This window comes from Trachemys scripta, chromosome 15 (assembly GCF_013100865.1).
Source record: "Trachemys scripta elegans isolate TJP31775 chromosome 15, CAS_Tse_1.0, whole genome shotgun sequence".
NCBI classification, from domain to species: Eukaryota; Metazoa; Chordata; order Testudines; family Emydidae; genus Trachemys; species Trachemys scripta.
The window spans coordinates 31,805,804-31,825,569 of record NC_048312.1 but is presented as its reverse complement, the minus strand read 5'-3'; the positions used below and the strand labels follow the sequence as shown (position 1 = coordinate 31,825,569).

The 19,766-nt window shown below is 50.3% G+C and overlaps 1 protein-coding gene across 2 annotated transcripts in view; it reads right to left on the bottom strand.

The window, feature by feature from the left end:
• Positions 1–977: 977 nt before the first annotated feature.
• Positions 978–19,766, bottom strand: part of SEC14L2 (SEC14 like lipid binding 2) — a 50,285-nt gene continuing 31,496 nt past the window's right edge. Inside the window, exons 4-12 of one of the 2 annotated variants that reach the window (XM_034791205.1) lie at positions 17,751–17,810; positions 17,438–17,626; positions 16,615–16,710; positions 13,921–13,981; positions 13,303–13,386; positions 8,816–8,922; positions 8,419–8,558; positions 7,748–7,917; positions 978–3,739 (exon numbers count right to left, since the gene is read on the bottom strand). In XM_034791205.1, coding sequence (XP_034647096.1) covers positions 3,585–3,739; positions 7,748–7,917; positions 8,419–8,558; positions 8,816–8,922; positions 13,303–13,386; positions 13,921–13,981; positions 16,615–16,710; positions 17,438–17,626; positions 17,751–17,810 — 1,062 coding nt within the window. In that variant the 3' untranslated portion in view covers positions 978–3,584. Of the gene's footprint in view, positions 3,740–7,747; positions 7,918–8,356; positions 8,559–8,815; positions 8,923–13,302; positions 13,387–13,920; positions 13,982–16,614; positions 16,711–17,437; positions 17,627–17,750; positions 17,811–19,766 lie in introns of those variants that run through there. The other variant, XR_004648267.1, reaches the window with a different exon arrangement.

Genomic DNA, 19,766 nt, shown 5'->3' with positions numbered 1-19,766 from the left:
ACATGTCCGGCTTTTCGGCACTCAAACCTCCGTCGGGGGGGAATTGCCAAAAAGCCGAACACGTCCGGGAAAATGCCGTCGGGCACTTCCCCTCCCGCGGCTGCTCTGCTCCTTCCCTGACTCTTCGGCTCTGTTTAAGAGCCAAGCTGCCCGAGCACTACCGGCTTTCGGGCAGCCCCCATGCCTCCGGACCCTGCGCCGCCGGAGCCCGGGAGGGGAAGTGCCCGGCCAGCGGCTGGGGTCCGGAGGCAAGGGGGCTGCCTGAAGCCCATAGCGCTCGGGCAGCTCGGCTCTTAAACAGAGTCGAAGAGTCCGGGGAGGAGCAGAGCCACCGCGGGAGGGGAAGTGCCCGGCCGGCATTTTCCCGGACATGTTCGGCTTTTTGGCAATTCCCCCTGGACGGGGGTTTGATTGCCGAAAAGCCGGACATGTCCGGGAAAAACTGGACGTATGGTAACCCTAGTTGAGTTGTGCGCACCTCTCAGTACGCTGGAAAGTTGGCGCCTGTAGCTACAGCTCCGGAGTCGGTGCCAATACAAGGAGCTGCATATTAACTTCTGAAGAGTTGCATGTGGGTCCGGAGTCACAGGTTGTCCGCCCCTGCTGTGGGGGTTTAGGGGACTCTGGCTGTGTGGGTGGGTGAGGGGACACTGGCTGTATGGTGGGTGGTGTATGGTGTATGGTGGTGAGGAGATGCCATGGTGGGGGGATGCTGGGTGTGGCAGGAAGTCAGATGTTGCTGCAGCAGTGGCTGTTGACAAACCTGAATATCCATAACAAGCCCCCCTAAGTCCTGAGATTGGCTGAAAGCCCCATGATATTAAACCAATGTGGGGCTCTCTTGCTGCAGGGAGAGGGGAAGGACTCTCAGCTAGTGTGAGCACAATGGCGAGGGCTGAAGGCAAGGAGCACAGAGGTCTGGCCACCTGGAGCATTTATGAACCCCCACACCCCCAAAAGAAGAGATGAGACAATGATCTGTTCAGCCATTTACTAATAAAGCCTGTGAACACCATGAAATAGCACAAAATATATATTATTCCATCCTATAATTATCCATTGTTATTCCAAACCATCTCACCTCTGATGTTTATCCTGGCACACAAGGAATTGAAAGGGCACGTGGGCTGGGAGCTAGTGGCTGTGATGGAGGCTCCTTTTCCCTTTCCTATGTGAATTTACTCTCATTTTGTTACATTTCCAGCCTGGAGCTTCTGTAAAGGCGGCAGAGCCAGCAGCCACCTGATGGCCTTGCCACCTGCTAACAATCATGCTATACTCACGGTCCTGTAAACATCCCTTCTAAAGAAACACAACCTACAGAGCTAGTCATTCCCTGGAAGAAGAGACCTGGTTCCCCTTTAAGACTAGAGTTCCTATTACCAGTGCAACCTAGGTAAGGCACTGATGGGCCAACACAAGCTGGGCTGTATCACCCAGTATGGCCCACCTAGGATGGTCAGAGCCTGAGGCACAGATGGGGTGATACAGTCTAGGCTGCATAGCCTCATAATGCCCACCCATCACATATTAACTTATTTATTATTTTCTTCTACTGTCCACAATCCAAAGAATAAAAAGTACCATATCTTTTCCAGACAGCTGAGTGAGTGCTTCAGCCTTGGGACTCCTTCAAAACTTGGGAGGAATTTGTCTTTCATGAAATCCACTGGTTCCCCCCCTTTATGGTCAGTGCTTTCCCATATTGACACCGTGCTTGGCTGTTCTAGAGATGTCCTCGAAAATCAGAGGTGCACAGGGACTGTATCCCATCTTTGCTGTCTCTGGGCTCTGCTGCACATAAAATTTGCACTGGCTGTTTCTCTATGTTCCAGAACACAGTGCAACTGCATGGGAGACCTCCACTTGCTTCTGGCTGCTTGAGCCATCTTGGTTCCAGTCTAGAGCTGGCTTTCTGATATGTCTTTGACTCAGGCATTTCCATTTGCTCCATTTGCACCCTTAACGCAGTGTACAGTCTGCAGTGTACACCTGCTCCTGGCCCCCCTGTGCAGTCTTTTTCCTACCCCACCCCTAGTGCCGCTCCCATTCCCCTGTGGATGGGGAGCAGGTCCTGCAGGCTGAGGGTTGGGAAGTCAATGAAATGGGCAACAGCTGCATTCAGAACCAACGTCCTTATTGCACGTAACTCTGGGCCAGCTGAGTGGTCAGGAATTCAGCGGCCCTGGAGCACCCCACCGTCTCTTGATGCTGACCTGGAAAATGAGATTCCCGAAAGCCTCGCTGGGTATGAGTCTCATGGGAACCTCCCTTCCTGGTGCCCCAGGATGGGCTTTATGATTGCCAGGGGCCAGGCTTCCTGCCGGGACTGCAGAAGGGAGAGGCGAACCATTAGTTTCCTTCCCAGCGGGGGAAGATAGGTCAGGCCACCTTCTGAATGCCTGGGTCCTCCTTAAAGTGCAGTGACGTGTTTATGCCTCAGGCAAGCCCTGGGGGCTGGGAGGGGAGCATGAACGGTGATATTGCCGCCTCTGGGATTTGCTCTGTATTATTGATTTTGACGTTAAGGTGGAAGATGCCCCAAACAAGCCCTTACATCCCACTTCCCCTCCCACTATGTCTGAGCTTCCCACTCCCCAGGCCCTGCCCCTCCTCCCCACTGTGATTTGCTTTCTCAAGTTGCCCCACTCCCTTGTAGCTGATTGGTCTTTATAGATCCCTGCCCCTCTAGGGCACACTGGGCCACGGAGCCCAGTGCAAGCCTCACTACGGCGCTATGGGTAGCGGTACCCCCTGGGACTGTGGAGCCTGGATCCACTGGCCCCAGGGAAGCTCCAGCCCTTTGTTAGGTGTGAATGTTAATGAGCAAGGCAGTGAATTACACAGACAAGTGCTGGGGAGGTTTTCAGAGGGGTGAGAAAGAAGGGGCACCCTGCCCTCCTGCAAAGCTCTGTGCTGGCCTGGATAGCCAGGGCCCTGCTACCAACACCAGCTGCTACCACCCCAAGACTTGGGCTCTCAGCTGTTGCACCTCATTGTGCTATAGGGGACATGCCAAGAAGTGCCCCTTTCCCACCCTGTTTTCAGCTCAGCCCAGCTGGAAGGCAAATCCAACGATAATACGAGGGGTTTCCCTCCTGAACACCCCATAACCCTCCACCTAGCCCCAGGTGCTTAAAGCCTGGAGTTCAGATCAGGGACAGATTAACCTGGCAAATGCTGGCTGGATTGGCAGCCTGAACTGGTGCATGCCTGGGCACAGAGTGCTAGATCCCAGACCCTGCCAATGCAGACGCTGACTCCCCCGCTCAGCTATGTTCATTCTAGGCAGCTGCAAGGAAGAGATGGGAAACCTTCCACTCTACAGAGTCCATGCCCCTGCCTACAAACACCCCCTCCATGCCCCACGGCCAGCCCAGGGTGAGGGAATGCCCGAAAGATCACTCCAGAGAAGCTGCCTGAACGTTCTAATAGCAACTAGCAGAGGTTCTCTGGAGAATGGTTCCACTTTCACTTCCCCATGGCTGGGTAGGTCTGGGAGAAGCCCTAGGTTTGCTTGTGCAGAGAGAGCTGGGAGTGGGGCTGGTGGTGGGGGTCAGACGATGAGGGGGCTCTAAGAGCCATCACTGGTGGGCATTGTTGAGGTCCAACTCATTCAAGGTCTCTTCCAGTTGCTGGATCTGCTCCTCCGACTTCTTGTCTGGCAGCAGAACCTCCACTGTGTAGTTGACCTTCTTGGCATGGAGGTAGCTGTAGGTGTTGTCAAACCGCAGAACATCTGCGGGAGGAGGGGAGAGAGGTTACTCCACACTCAGTGCGAAGGAGAGATCCATGGGCACTGCCCCCAGCTGGACAGAACTAGACCTGTGAATGTGTGTAGTTATTTTGCCCATTAGTGGCTGGAGGATACAGATCTGGGAGATATCAGCTCCCCAGAGGGAGGTTGCATTAACACCCTATTGGTATTAAATATTCATAGAGCAGTTTTTAAACTAAGGGCTGGGAGAAAGCTGACAGGCGCGGAGGAGCACATGGTTCGTCTGGAGGCATCCCTTAGGGGAGGATCTATTAATGGAGATGCTCTATGTCCTAGTAAGGAGGAGAGGTTGGAAGATGATAAAATATGGGTAGGATCTGATGAGAAACAGTCAAATTAAAAAGATTCCCATTCAATTACATCATGTAATGACAGACAGCTAAAAAGTGACACTTTTTAAAGTGCTTATATACAAATGCTAGAAGTCTAAATAATAAGATGGCTGAACCAGAGTGCCTCATATTAAATAAGGATATTGATAAAATAGGCATCACAGAAACTTGGTGGAATGAGGATAATCAATGGGACACAGTAATACCAGGGTACAAAATATACCAGAAGGACAGACCAGGTCGTGCTGGTGGGTGAGTGGCATTATATGTGAAAGAAAGCGTAGAATCAAATGAAGTAAAAATCTTAAATGAACCAAACTGTACCACAGAATCTCCATGGATAGTAATTCCTTGTTCTAATAATAATAATAATTAATAAATCAGTAGGTATATATTACCGACCACCTGACCAGGATGGTGATAGTGACTGTGAAATGCTCAGGGAGATTAGAAAGGCTATAAAAGTTAAAAACTCAATAATAATGGGGGATTTCAACTATCTCCATATTGACTGGATACATGTCACCTCAGGACGGAATGCAGAAATAAAGTTTCTTGACGCCTTAAATGACTGCTTCTTGGAGCAGCTTGTCCTGGAACCCACTAGAGGACAGACAATTCTTGATTTAGTCCTAAGTGAAGCACAAGATCTGGTCCAAGAGGTGAATATAGCTGGACTGCTTGGTAATAGTGACCATAATATAATTGAATTTAACATCCCTGTGGGGGGTAAACACCATACCAGGACAACACTGTAGCATTTACTTTCAGGAGGGGGGACTACACAAAAATGAGTTTAGTTAAACAGAAGTTAAAAGGTACAGCGTCAAAAGTGAAATCCCTGCAAGCTGCATGGTAACTTTTTAAAGACAGCACCATAGAGGCTCAACTTAAATGCATACACCAAATTAAAAAACTTAGTAAGAGAACCAAAAAAGAGCCACTGTGCCTAAACAAAAGAAGCACTGAGAGGCAAAAAGGCATCCTTTGAAAAGTGGAAGTTAAATCCTAGTGAGGAAAATAGAAAGGAGCATAAACACTGGCAAATGAAGGGTAAAAATACAATTAGGAAGGCCAAAGAAGAATTTGAAGAACAGCTAGCCAAAGACTCAAAAAGTAACAGCAAAATAAAATGTAAGTACATCAGAAGCAGGAAGCCTGCTAAACAACCAGTGGGGCCACTGGACAATCAAGATGCTAAAGGAGCACTCAAGGACGACAAGGCCATTGCGGAGAAACTAAATTAATTCTTTGCATTGGTCTTCATGGCTGAGGATGTGAGGGAGATTCCCAAACCTGAGCCATTCTTTTTAGGTGACAGATCTGAGGAACTGTCCCCGATTGAGGTGTCATTAGAGGAGGTTTTGGAACAAATTGATAAACTAAACAGTAATAAATCACCAGAACCAGACGGTATTCACCCAAAAATTTGGCAGGAACTCAAATGTGAACTTGCAGAACTACTAACTGTAGTCTGTAACCCATCATTTAAATCAGGTTCTGTACCAAATGACTGAAGGATAGCTAATGTGACGCCAATTTTTAAAAAGGGCTCCAGCGGTGATCCCGGCAATTACAGTCCTGTAAGCCTGACTTCAGTACCGAGCAAACTGATTGAAACTATAGTAAAGAACAGAATAGTCAGACACAGGTGAACATAATTTGTTGTGGAAGAGTCAATGTGGTTTTTTGTAAAGGGAAATCATTGCCTCACCAATCCACAAGAATTCTTTGAGGGGGCTGACAAGCTTGTGGACAAGGGGGATCCCAGGGGATATAGTGACTTAGATTTTCAGAAAGCCTTTGACAAGGTCCCTCACCAAAGGCTCTTAAGCAAAGTAAGCTGTCATGGGATAAGAGGAAAGGTCCTCGCATGGATTGGTAACTGGTTAAAAATTGGAAAAAAGGGTAGGAATAAATGGTCAGTTTTCAGAATGGAGAAAGGTAAATAGTGGTGCCCCTCAGGGTCTATTCTGGGACCAGTCCTATTCAACATATTCATAAATGATCTGGAAAAAGGGGTAAACAGTGAGGTGGCAAAATTTGCAGGTGATACAAAACTACTCAACATAGTTAAATCCCAGGCAGACTGCAAAGAGCTACGAAAAGGATCTCTCAAAACTGGGTGACTATGGCAACAAAATGGCAGATGAAATCCAATGTTGATAAATGCAAAGTAGTGCACATTGGAAAACATAATCCCAACTATACATATAAAATGACGAGATCTAAATTAGCTATTATCACTCAAGAAAGATTTTGGAGTCATTGTGGATAGTTCTCTGAAAACATCCACTCAATCTGCAGCGTCAGTCAAAAAAGCCAACAGAATGTTGGGAATCATTAAGAAAGGGATAGATAATAAGACAAAAAATATCAGATTGGCTCTATATAAAACCATGGTACACCCACATCTTGAATACTGCGTGCAGATGTAGTTGCCCCATCTCAAAAAAGAGATATTGGAATTGGAAAAGGTTCAGAAAAGGACAACAAAAATTATTAGGGTTATGGAATGTTTTCCGTATGAGGAGCAATTAATAAGACTGGGACTTTTCAGCTTGGAAAAGAGATGACATGGGGGGAAATAAAATCATGACTGGTGTGGAAAAAGTAAATAAGGAACTGTTATTTATTCCTTCTCATAACACATGAACTAGTGGTCACCAAATGAAATTAATAGGCAGCAGGTTTAAAACAAATAAAAGGAAGTATTTCTTCATACAACACACAGTCAACCTGTGGAACTCCTTGCCAGAGGATGTTGTGAAGGCCAAGACCATAACAGGGTTCAAAAAATAAGTAGATAAATTCATGGAGGATAGGTCCATCAATGGTTATTAGCCAGGATAGGCAGGGATGGTGTCCCAAGCCTGTGTTTGCCAGAAGCTGGGAATGGACGACGGGATGGATCACTTGATGATAACCTGTTCTGTTCATTCCCTCTGGGGCACCTGGCATTGGCCAGTGTCGGAAAACAGGATACCTGGCTAGATGGACCTTTGGTCTGATCCAGTATGGCCATTCTTATGTTCTTATTTAAAGGGCCATGTATGAAATAGTTCTATATAAAGAGATTAGATACAACTTTGCAGGAGTCTGACTGCTCCTTCTTTGCATTTAATTCAGCAGAATGGGTTCCCAGGGAGAGCCCAGAAAACTCCTCCTGGAAATCCTGCTGAGGTGCTAGTTTACAAAGTAATCCCAGCAAAGGCTACTTATCACCTGAATGGGTTTTTGGCTGAACTGGCTGATTCTGTTACATGGGTAAGATCAGGCAGACTAATGAGTTATTCAGGCTTAACTAGCCAGCTTCATTTTTGCCACGTCATCCAGCCATTCCCCAGCCCACATGAAGTGGTGTCTGTGATGCCTTGGGCCAGAACAGGCCCTGGGTATTGACAGGGCAGAAACTTGTGCTCAGGGAGGCTTTTCCAGCTGGCAGATTAACTTGCAGCTGGAGGGAAGCTCCGAGACTGGCCATGAAATTAGCGTCTCAATTACCTGGGGAATTCTCTGTATTTTCTTTCCATAGATGCTGAGAGAGATGGTGCCCTTTAAGCCCCAACTCCTCCCCCAGCAGATTCAGCCAACAGATGGGGAAGTTCCCCGCGGCACGGGAGAGGGAGCCACTTACAGACGCCAGCCATTGGACAGGTGAGGGAGCCATCCTCGGGCACCAGGTGGGCATTGTAGCGTTGGTTTGGAAGCACCTCCGTCATCTCGCCAGCTCGCTGCCGCTCCCCGATTCTAGTCTTCACATAGACCCCAAAGCCCACGTCGGCCCCCTCGGACATGAACTGCCACCTGGCGGGACGCAGGCCTTAGACACAGGGGGCTCCCATGACCCCTTCCCCTCATAACCACCCCACCCCAATAGAATGAGGCTGGCCTAGACCTTGGTACCATCCCGCAGCCTGAGGAACTGACCCAGATGTTGCCATCCATCCTCCCCTAATACAGTGGGACTAACCCATGCCTCAGTAACTACCCCCACACACATACAGTGGGCTCACCCTGACTTCAGTGTCATGCCTGGGTAGTTGATATGACCTAGAACTCATTAACCTTAGTTAGCTCGTCTGACCCAAGCCTTGGTACCTTCCTACCCCACCTCCATTTGAGTAGGTGGGCTTGCCCAGGTGGCCTCAGTAACCCCCTGCCCCCAAATGGCTGGGGTGACCCATGTCTTGGCACTGCCCCCCTCCCTCCATTCACCCTCATGCAGCCCCTGTTATCTGCTCACCCCAGATGGGGCCCATGTGTAGCTGGTAGCCCCGGGGACAGCTCTGCACCAGCTCTCCCTACCTGAGGACGCAGCCTGGGAAGAGGATCTCATACTCCACCTGGTGGGAGGAGCCCCGGCTCACTACCACTAAGTGCTCATACTGCTGCTTCAGCTGGTCCCGCACGTAGTACTTCTTGGGGATGTCACCGCCGTAGTTAATCTGGATTGAGAGAGAACCAGGCCCTGAGCCACGAGGGCATCACTCCCCGACATCGCTCCTACCCTGGGATCACAGACACAAGATGACTGAGAGGACTCCTGCATTGGAGTCCAGAGGCCTCTCCCCTGCCATGTCTCCCACTGGGCTCCCCAGCTGGTGGCTGCACTAGCAGAGCTGGGCTGAGACTGGAAGAGCGGTGGCTGACACCCCAGCATGGAAGTGGGGGGATGCTGGTGTTCAGGATGGGGTCACTGTACCTTGGTCACACACTTGGGGTTCCCATCTGGGTCCCGGAGGGTTCCCCCATACACCACAGGGATCTCCTCGGGGGCGATGTACTTCTGCAAGACCTCCTTCCAGTTTGCTGGCAGAAGAGAGAGGAGCAGCGAGGTTACATCTGCAGGAGCTGCCCTCTGGCTAGAGAGCTGAAGTGGGGGGCAGGGGGACCCTCTGCTCTGCTGGGATCACAGGGCGGAAGGGAACACAGGTACCTACAGCACGCTGAGCTCCTTGGGGTGGGGGAACAGAACCAGAGAGGTGAGGTGTGGAAAAGATCTGTTAGCGCTTCCAGTCCCTCCCTATGTCTTTCCATCCCAGCATGTGAGCACTGGGAGTGGTGGTGCCATGGAGCTGGGGTGGCGCAGTTTCTGGCATGGTGGAGACTGGCTTGGCGCATAGCAGACCCACTCATTAGCCGGTCCCCCACCTTAGCCGAGACAAGGAGAGGAGGGGTGGAGACAAGTAACGCTCTCTGCTCCACAGGGATCCTGCCAGGGAGCTGAGTTAACCAAGGGAAATGGAACCAAGGTCAGCCTTGTAGTTTGACCGTGTCTGGCCAGCTGAGCTAAGAAGTGCAGGGAGCTCAGCACAGAGCACATGAGTTAGGAGCCAAAGGGTGAGTCCCTGGCAGCGATCTCCAGTGCTCAGAACACACAGCACTAAAGGCCAGGACAGTGATGGCTGCTGAGCTTGTCCCTGCTCCAGAATAGGCCAGGCCCGAATGTTTGGCTCCACTCTCCGCCTTGTGTCATCACATTACAGCTGAGGTCCAAAGCCAGCCTGGGCTAGCAGGGATCGAACACCATCCCCATGGCCAATGGCTGGAGCAAGCTGGCGCCTGTTAGCCCAGCCCCGCATGACACAGGTGTGCATATAGTCCTGTGACAATGGGGAGGGATCAGAGGCACTGGCCAAAATGCCTTATTAGCATAGGATGGTGTTATCCCAACAGCACCTGGCTCTGGCCCGCTGCGACAGCCTGGACCTCTGCCTAACCCAGCCTGCCAGTTTAGAGAACAGCACCCATCTCCTCACTGGCTCCCTCGGGGGGAGCCTTAGCAGACAGGCCAATGACTGAATGGGCCATGTAGAGTGACCACCTGGCTCCCACTGGAGGGGCTACGCCCTCAGCTCAGAGGAGAGAGGCAGTGAGCTCTTGGGGGGAAGGCGCTAGAGTGGGACTCAAGAGAGCTGGCTTCAATTCCCAGCTCTTGGGCAAGTCACTGAGTTTCTCTGGCTCTCAGTGCACCCCTCCCCTCCACCATGAAATAGGGCTGAGAACACCCCCCTTGGGTTTGGCTTGGCTGTTCAGACTGTAAGCTCTGGGCCGGGACCCTGGTGGTTATTATTAAATAATAAAGAGTGAAGCTCGAGGTGCATTGGCCACAGCTGTAGACTCCACTTCCCGTGGCTCTCAAGCCAGTGTCACAACAGGAAATGCGCTGAGTTTGGGTTGCCACCTCCTTCCCTCCACTGATGCATATAGGGCTCAACTGAATGATGGCTTTTTGCTTCCATGGCATCACCAGTGGCGTCAGCACTGCCAGCCTGGCAACAGGGTTTGTTAGTGGCAGCACAGAGCCAGCAGGGGGAGCTGTCACACTGGCATCCGAAGAAGTGAGGTTTTTACTCACGAAAGCTTATGCCCAAATAAATCTGTTAGTCTTTAAGGTGCCACCAGACTCCTTGTTGTTTTTGTAGATACAGACTAACACGGCTACCCCCTGATACTTGACACTGGGTTTTGTTTCAAGAAGAAAGCCAAGAAGTGGAGAAGGAAATACACCGGTCACAATATTAAGGTGCCCCTGGCTCACCTGACTGTTTCCCTTTAATAGCAATGGATTAATGATCTGACATTTCTTTAATCCTTTTAACACAAGGGTTCCAAGTAGGGCTGTCAATTAATCACAGTTAACTCATGCGATTAATGCAAAAGAGTGAATGGGGATTAAAAAAATAATTGCGATTAATTGCAGTTTTAATTGCACTGTTAAATAGAATACCAATTGAAATTTATTAAATATTTTGGATGTTTTTCTACATTTTCAAATATATTGATTTCAATTACAACACAGAATTCGAAGTGTACAGTGCTCACTTTATATTTTTTATTACAAATATTTGCACTGTAAAAATGATAAAAGAAATAGTATTCACCTCAGACAAGTACTGTAGTGCAATCTCTTTATTGTGAAAGTGCAATTTACAAGTGTAGATTTTTTTTGTTACATAACTGCACTCAAAAAAAAAAAAACAGTGTAAAACTTTAGAAACTACAAGTCCACTCAGTCCTACTTCTTGTGAAGCCAATTGCTAAGGGCACGTCTTCACTACCCGCCTGGATCGGCGGGTAGAAATCGATCCCTGAATTGACGTGCGTACTCCACCTTGTCAGGAGGAGTAAGCAGCATCGATGGGGGAGCTGCGGCGGTCGATTTGCCACCGTCCTCACAGCGGGGTAAGTCGAATAGGATACTTATATATATATATATAATAGGATGCATATCTTACATCGACAGCCCCTCCCTCTCCCCCAAGTGTAGACCAGCCCTAAGACAAACAAGTTTGTTTCCATTTACAAGAGAGAATGCTGCCCGCTTCTTATTTACAATGTCACCTGAAAGTGAGAACAGGCATTCGCATGGCCCTTTTGTAGGTGGTGTTGCAAGGTATTTACGTGCCAGATATGCTAAACATTCGTATGCCCCTTCATGCTCCGGCCACCATTCCAGAGGACATGCTTCCATGCTCATGACGCCCATTAAAAAAAATAATGTGTTAATTACATTTGTGACTGAACTCCTTGGGGGAGAATTGTATGTCTCCTGCTCTGTGTTTTACCCGCATTTTGCCATATATTTCATGCTATAGCAGTCTCAGATGATGACCCAGCACATGTTGTTCATTTTAAGAACACTTCTGCTGCAGATTTGACAAAACGCAAAGAAGGGACCAATGTGAGATTTCTAAAGATAGCTACAGCATGCAATCCAAGGTTTAAGAATCTGAAGTGCCTTCCAAAATCTGAGCGGGATAAGGTGTGGAGCGTGCTTTCAGAAGTCTTAAAAGAGCAACACTCAGATGTGGAAAATACAGAACCCGAACCACCAAAAAAGAAAATCAACTTTCTGCTTGTGGCATCTGACTCAGATGATGAAAATGAACATGTGTCAGTCTGCACTACTTTGAATCATTATCGAGCAGAACCCGTCATCAGCATGGACGCATGTGGTCGTTGAAGCATGAAGAGAATATGCATCTTTAGTGTATCTGGCACGTAAATATCTTGTGATGCCGGCTACAAAAGCCTGTTCTCACTTTCAGGTGACATTGTAAACAAGAAGCGGGCAGCATTATCTCCTGCAAATGTAAACAAACTTGTTCAGCCAATCGCTCAGACAAACAAGAAGTAGGACTGATTGGACTTGTAGGCTCTAAAGTTTTACATTGTTTTGCTTTTGAATGCAGTTATTTTTTGTACATAATTCTACATTTGTAAGTTCAACTTTCATGATAAAGAGATTGCACTACAGTGCTTATATTAGGTGAATTGAAAAATACTATTTCTTTTGTTTTTTACAGTGCAAATATTTGTAATAAAAATAAATATAAAGTGAGCACTGTACACTTTGTATTCTGTGTTGTAACTGAAATCAATATATTTGAAAATGTGGAAAACATCCAAAAATATTTAAATAAATGGTATTCTATTATCATTTAAAAGCATGATTAATCGTGATTAATGTTTTTTATCGCTTGACAGCTCTAATTCCAAGGGCTTTACAGACTATGTACATCACTGCACCAGCCTTTGGGGAGGACCACAGGTGACAGCTGTTTACAATCATTCACAGCACCACTAGGCAGTCCTGTAGGACAGGCAGTGAAGGGAGGGTGGGGGAGATTTAGAGAGACAAGGTGTAGCCCTGAAACTTGGCCAAGAGGGTGGATCGATTTACAAAGAGACCCACAGGCAGTTAAACACCCCAGCTCCGTTTTACATTTCTTCTGAAATATGGCCCTCCAGCAGCGCGCTGCCCCCTAGTGCCACGCAGGGGCATTGGCAGCAGCACTGCCACCGCATCACTCACACCCGCCTCAGTCTTCCTGGGAGGTCTCCCATCCAGCTGCTGATCAGACCCAGCCCTGCTGAGCCAGTGAGATGTACGAAGATGCTTTGAATGGGTTCATTTATCCTGCCCAGCACTGTGATCATCACGAGACCCTCCGTGCCCAAATGTAACAACTCTCTGTGAATGGTGGGACTGGGGCATCAACTAGGCAACAGGAAGCAGCAGTCTGGTGATGTCCCTGCACTGAGCAGAGGGGGTTAGACTCAGGCTGGGCAGCAAATTCCCCTTAGAAAAGGGGATCTGGGACTGGGGGCCTGGTCACTGGGGGCCCATGGGCTAGGCTGGGAGAGGAGGTGCAAGGCAGGGATAGAGGGCAGGGTCAAACTCACCTCCCAGAACGACAATCTTCTTACGGGTATCTTCGCTCAGGAAGTGCTTGATGAGGTTGTAGGCCACAGGGAAGAGCTTGGGAGCTGCAAGGATGGTACAGAGAGAACAAAGCATCATGGGCAAGAAATCCTTCATACCATCCTCTCACCTTGGCCTTCCACCTCCTGCGCCACCCCCTGCCAAGGATCTGCAATGCCTTCCTCATGTCTCTCACCGATCCCTGCCATGCAGCGCCAGTGCTGTGCCAATGTGATAGAGATGGGAGAACATACAACATGGCCAACAAAATTGTGCATCTCCTGGGCTGACTGTGGTGTCTCCTACTGGGCCATGGCACAAACAACCATGCTTCCCCAGCTGGATACTAGCACTGTACCCCAGGTGGCAAAGGTAGAGGGTCTGCACAGAGCACCTTCCAGACTGGGTGTTCTGTGTTTCTGTCCCCAGGGGGCAGAGATGTGCATGCAGCATCTCCTCCAAATGCAAGTCTGCTGTCCCAGCTCACACATGTATATGCATGCATGTGCATGCGTGTATGTGTGCATGTGCATGCAACTGCACAGTTGGGCGGGGAGGGGAAGCATACAAGCCTTGTCCTGCATTGCAGTTAAACCCACCTTTAATTACAAACAGGCGCTTCAGGGTCTCGGGATAGTTCTCCTCAAACATGGACAGAAGCTGTGAATCCAAAGGAGCTTGTCAGTCAGGGAGACAGAAACCTATCCCAAGCTCTCCCTGCCCTCAGCCAACCCCTGACCTTGCCTCAGCCTCCACCAGCCAGCCCTGGGCTGTAGTAGCAAACAGCTGTGCGGGAGGAGACGGAACCAGATCCACATCAGACACCTGCACAAAGCTTGCAATGATTTCAGACAGGAGACAGCCCTTCCCTGTCTCTTCCTCCCCCTCCAGGCTTCTGCACCAAAGGAAAGGTGTTCTGGTTGCTTTAAATCCCAGTGACCCTCTTGTCCCCCAATCTGAATCTCCACCCCCCTCCCCCACCCCAGAAACAGAGAGGAACAGAAATCAAAGAGCAAAGGCCAGTCATAAGTACAAAAAAAGGACTGGCAAGGAATTCAAATCCAAGTTCCTCAGGAAAGAGGGATCAGTCTAGGACAGGCTGTCAGGGAGCCCCCAAATTCAGATCCACAAAAGGGCATTAAAACATACACCCACTAGCTCTGCTGTCATGGGGAAACAGGGGGAGAAAAGAGGCCAGTGCACCTGTGACTGGCCAGTTGACCCCTCCCCGTCCCCAGCTGGGCTTAAGAGAGGGCACCTGGGCCCTAGAGGGGAGGAGACTGGGAGAATCGGCCAGCTGGCGGGGATGCAGCAGGTAGAGAGAGCTGTGTGGAACAGCACTGCTAGCGAGAACTGACCAAAGCTTGGGAACCCTGAGGAGTTTAAGGCTCAGGCAGTGGCTCCTTGGCAAATGGGGAAGATCCAGCTTATCTGGGGAAGTTGAGCCCAGGCTCAAGAGGGAGGGTGGATCCCCCTGGCAGGGAGGCCTGGGGAGTGGGACACTGGGGAGCTCTCTTGAGGACACCTGATGTGGGCTGTGGAGACTGGCCACTCTCAAGTGGATGGCCTGGAGAGTGGGGACTTGCATCAGGGGTGAAAGGAACTGGGAACAATGTGCTGCTATGGAGTGGGTGGGTGGAGGTGATTCCCCTGGAGTGGGGAATGGAGAAGCCACGGTACCTTTATATTTACTGTGCACATTGGAGAATTGCTTTAGGGGAACTACTGCACTGGTGTATGTGAGCAAGCTATACTCAAAGGTGGGCTCAGTAGTGCACACTGAGAGATGATAATCCTTTCAGGGCTAGACTAAAAGGGAAACTGAGGCTAGGCATGCCTGTTGTGTCGCAACCTGCCTGTGAAAGGTGCCCTAGGTGGGGTCACCCTATGACATCTGCAGAGAGGAGGAAATTCACCCCTGGGCAGAGGGCTTTAACACCCGTAGGGCTGAAGCGAGACTCCTGCAGTGCCCAGGCCCTGAGCAATAGCCCTCTGCATGGTGTGGAATTTGACCCCGAAAGAATAACACTGTTAAAGCCTTTCCATGCTTATTAGAACCCCACAACCATAGGGGAACGCATATCTCATGATTTCTACAGCAATCTCATGATTTTTGGGGCCCTGACATGATTTTTCAAATGGTTGGGGATTGGCCAGTATTGAAGGATAAACCAGAATCATTCCAAACCAGCTACGCTGGAAGGCACCATCAGCATGGCCAACCCCAAATGGTTGGCAAGTCATGAGTGAGATCTCCCAAAATCATGAGATTGGCTTGAAATTCATGAGATTTTAAAAAATAACTTGGAATTATTTGTATTTGCTTTCTGGGTTTCTTTGAGCCTTTAGGGATCACGTTTTTGAGGTTTTTTTCCACTGCCATAAGGGCCAGAAACCATTATTTTGGTAAATGAGAGCTGAGATTCTCACATATTCCCATGACTCCAGGAACTGGGGCTTTAAGAAAAAACACCAAAGACTACAAGACACACAATAAAACTCTGAGAGTTGGCAACACTGGAAAACTACCCAAACTCCATGGATTTTGTACGAACAAGAGAAGCAACCAAAGTCAGCCTTCAGCACCTCAAATCTAGAAGATCGGAGAGCCAAGGTAAGACATCAAACACTCCACTGAACGCATCCAGGAAGCCCTTCTAAAACTATCTAGCTCAACCTTCCAATTCAGACACTTATCCAAGATGTAATCAGGAGATGTAATTGCTGAATATATAGCATACCCAAGCTAGCTTTGATCTACCTAGATCAAAGCTAGTTTGCCCAGGTCCCCGGGTACATACTGGAGCAGCTGCCAGCTTCACTTATTGCTACTCGAGCTAAATCAAAGCTACGTCTGCACATGCTGCAATCGCACCTCCTGACTGCAGTGCAGCTATGTCCTTTGTCAGCTGGGCTAGTTAACCCGATAACCAAAAGCGAGGCCCTCAGCGCAAACATCTACTGAGGTATCTGTGATCCTGTCACATCCTCAATAAGAGAAGAATACTGGGTCTGGCCAATGCCAGTGTAATCTATGAAAGTCCAGTTGGATTCCTTCCCGGGAAAGGAACCACCAACCACATATTTTAGCCTGTAGACACTCGTTAACAAACAAACAGGGGAAGATCTATTTGCCTCCGTCATAGACCTGAGGACTAATCCTTAAATCACCATGAAGTGGACTTGTGGGGAAAGCATATGATCTGAGAAACCCATGCACCAGACCATTCTGCAGGATGGAGAATAAGCAACATGTAAACAGAGACCCTCTCCCCTGACCCCTACCTCCTCACCTCTCCATACGCCTCCACGGCTGGCTTCCAGAGATGCTTCAGGCCCAGCCCCTCGCAGTCATAGATCATCATGACCATCTCAACTCTCTTCCCCAGCTGCAAGAGAACAGAGCAAGAGGATTCAGACAGACACCATTCCAACCATCTGCAGGGTAACGTCCCAGGGAAACACAGCCATCTTCAATCAAAACTCTGTTTTACTATGTGATGGGCTTTCTCCTATTCGCTTCCTGCTTGGGCCCTGCGGCATAGTGCCTTCCTGCATGACCCCTTGGGCTGTCATCCTGGAAGAGTGGTGTATGTGGCTCAGTAGGGGATGCTCTCCTGTCCCAGCACAGGCCCCAGTGCTCCAGCGTGGTGACGGGGCACTGCAGGAGATCCTATCCTTCAGGCGGCCATCTAAAATTCCAAAGCTGTTCCAACAGTGCTGGGCTCTGAGCATATTCTAACACAGGCAGATAATGTACATTCTGCCTCCCTGAATTCCACCCACTGTTTCAACTGGACACAGTTTTCTTCTTCACTACCTGCTCTGAGATGTTTTGCAGTGTTGCTGTGTGCTGTTAAAGAGCTGCTCTCTTCCATCCCAGAAGTGGCTGCATTTCAGTGGTGGGCAAAGTGGTCTTGGTACAGAGAGCCTGTAATGTATTTCAGTTACTAGGATCCTAGCCAAGTCTGAATGCTGGTTTCTCCTGTGCCCTGCTCCGGCTTAGGACCCTAGACCTCAAGACAGAAAGTCCCTGGCCACTGCTACAGGCTCCTTCCCTGCCCTGGGCTCTCCAGGCCCAGATGACAATGACTCATGGAGGCAGCGAGGTCTCACCTTCTGGGTCTGCTTGTCACACTCCTGCAGCAGCATCTCGCAGTCACGGTACTTGTTTTTGAGCAGATCTTGTTTGGAGGCTGACAAGAGGATGCCTTTGGCGTCGAGGGGCCCAATGATCTCGTACCAGATGGGGCAGCCATCCCGGTCATACCCACACATCCCCCCAGACATGTACTTCTGAATCACCTGCACAGAAAAGACACAGGCCTTAGAGTCCCTCCACTAAGCACAGCTGTTCGCGGGCCGCACCCAGAACAGGTGTGGAAATCCATCCCCAAGGACAGGAGGGAGAGGGCAAATGGGAACTCACCTCCGGGGGGTGCCAGTTGATGATGTTGTCAGCATCCATGTGCTTCCGAAACTCAACATACTGTTAAAACAAACCAGAGGGGAGCTGTTGAGAGTGGGGGGAAAACAGTCTGGATAGGGTGACCAGATGTCCCGATTTTATAGGGACAGTCCCGATTTTGGGGTCTTTTTCTTATATAGGCTGCTATTCCCCCCACCCCACCCCCGTCCCAATTTTTAACATTTGCTGTCTGGTCACCCTACGTCTGGGTCACTTTCAAGCAGGGACAGGAAATACAGGAATCTGTGTACGTCTTCCACCCTCCTCCGATGAACACTGACATTGTGGAACAAAACTCAGCAAGGCGAGCAGTGAGGTATGGATTACACGGCTGCAGCGTCAGGAAAGATCCTGCATGTAACTGACAGCTTCTGCCCAAAAGGGACTCAGGACTGGAATGGAGGCAGGGGCAGGGGGCTGCACATCAGGACTGTGGGGCATCAGTAGAGCTGGGTGTGTGTGGAGGGTAAGGCTGGAGCAGCAGGCTGGGTTGAAGTGCACCCTCTGCACTGTGCTGGGGACTCAGGGCTGGAATAGCAGGTGGTCCCTTCTGGCCTTAAACCTCCTGTGACTCTGTGAGAACAAGACAAGAAGGGGTTGTGACAGACCCAGACCAGTGGGGTACAGGAGTCTGGTCCTATTGGGATCCAGGATGTGGGCAGGCAAAGCCCACCCACTGCTAAAGGATCCCCCACAGCCTAAGGGGGGGTCCACAGGGCCTGGAAACCAAAAAGTTACGGGGGACAACTAATAAAAGAACAGGGACAGGAGTGAGGTCAAAGGGTCAAAAGAAGGGAACCTGACGGGGACACCGAGCAGAGAACCCCGGACAGCGCCCACTGCTCCTCGAAGGTGTCAAGGGAGCCAGTGGACGCCGCCCAGAGGAACTCTGCCCGGATACGTGGATGAACGGAGGACCGGAAATAGGCCCCACAGTCACAGGAGACTCCATCGGCCAACCTCCTCTCCCTGGTTTTATAGATGGCCAGTTTTGCTAGGGCCAGGAGGAGGTTGACTAGGAGGTCTCGTGACTTTGTGGGGCGACGGATAGGGAATGCATAAATAAAAAGGTGAGGGGAAAAGTGCAACCAAAATCGTAACAAAATATCCCTGAGGAGCCGGAATAGGGGCTGCAGCCTGGCGCACTCCAGGTAAACATGCACCAGGGTCTCCCTCACGCCGCAAAAGGGGCAGGTGTCTGGGATAGGGGTAAACCGCGCCAAGTACACGCCCGTGCTCACAGCTCCGTGAAGGAGCCGCCAACTGATGTCCCCGGTGGGCTTCGGGATCAGAGCAGAATAAAGGCTGGCCCACCGGGGCTCCTCACCCTCCAGAGGTGGCAGAAGGTCCCGCCACTTCGTATCAGGGTGGGACGCGAGGGTGAGGACATGAAGAACATGGAGCACGAGCGTGTATAGATGTTTCCTTGGCGCGGTCCAGAACGGAACCGGCTGTAGATGGTGCAGCCGGCTCATCGCGAATGGACGGGGAGGGGGCTGGTTGGGTCCACGGGGCAGGGGCCCGATGAAAGAGTCTGGAGGGCTCGGAGTGGAGGGTGGGCGGGGCATGCCCTCTTGCAGGACCCGGTCGAGATAGTCCCGAGCAGCGGGAGGCAAAGCGGCCCTCACCTCCTGAAGTACGTGCCGGGGAGTACGAGGTCTGGAGAGCCCCATGCGCTGAGCGAGCGTCAGGGGATCCAGCCAGTCTCCCCGGTCGTAGTCCAGGAGGTCTCTGACTTTGGTGACTTCTGCTAGGACCAACCTCTGGCGCACCATGGGGGACTCCACCACCTGCACACGAAGCTGGGGGTTGTATAGCAGGGGCTCCGCGAGGAGATCTGCCCCCACGGTGGCCGCCACGGACCTGGTCACTGAAAACAGTTTCCAGGTCCGGAGGAGGTCCTGGTAGAAGACCGGCAGCTCGGAGAGGCCTCGCGAAAGACCTCTCGGATGGAGACAAAGGAGCTGCCGGTCATAT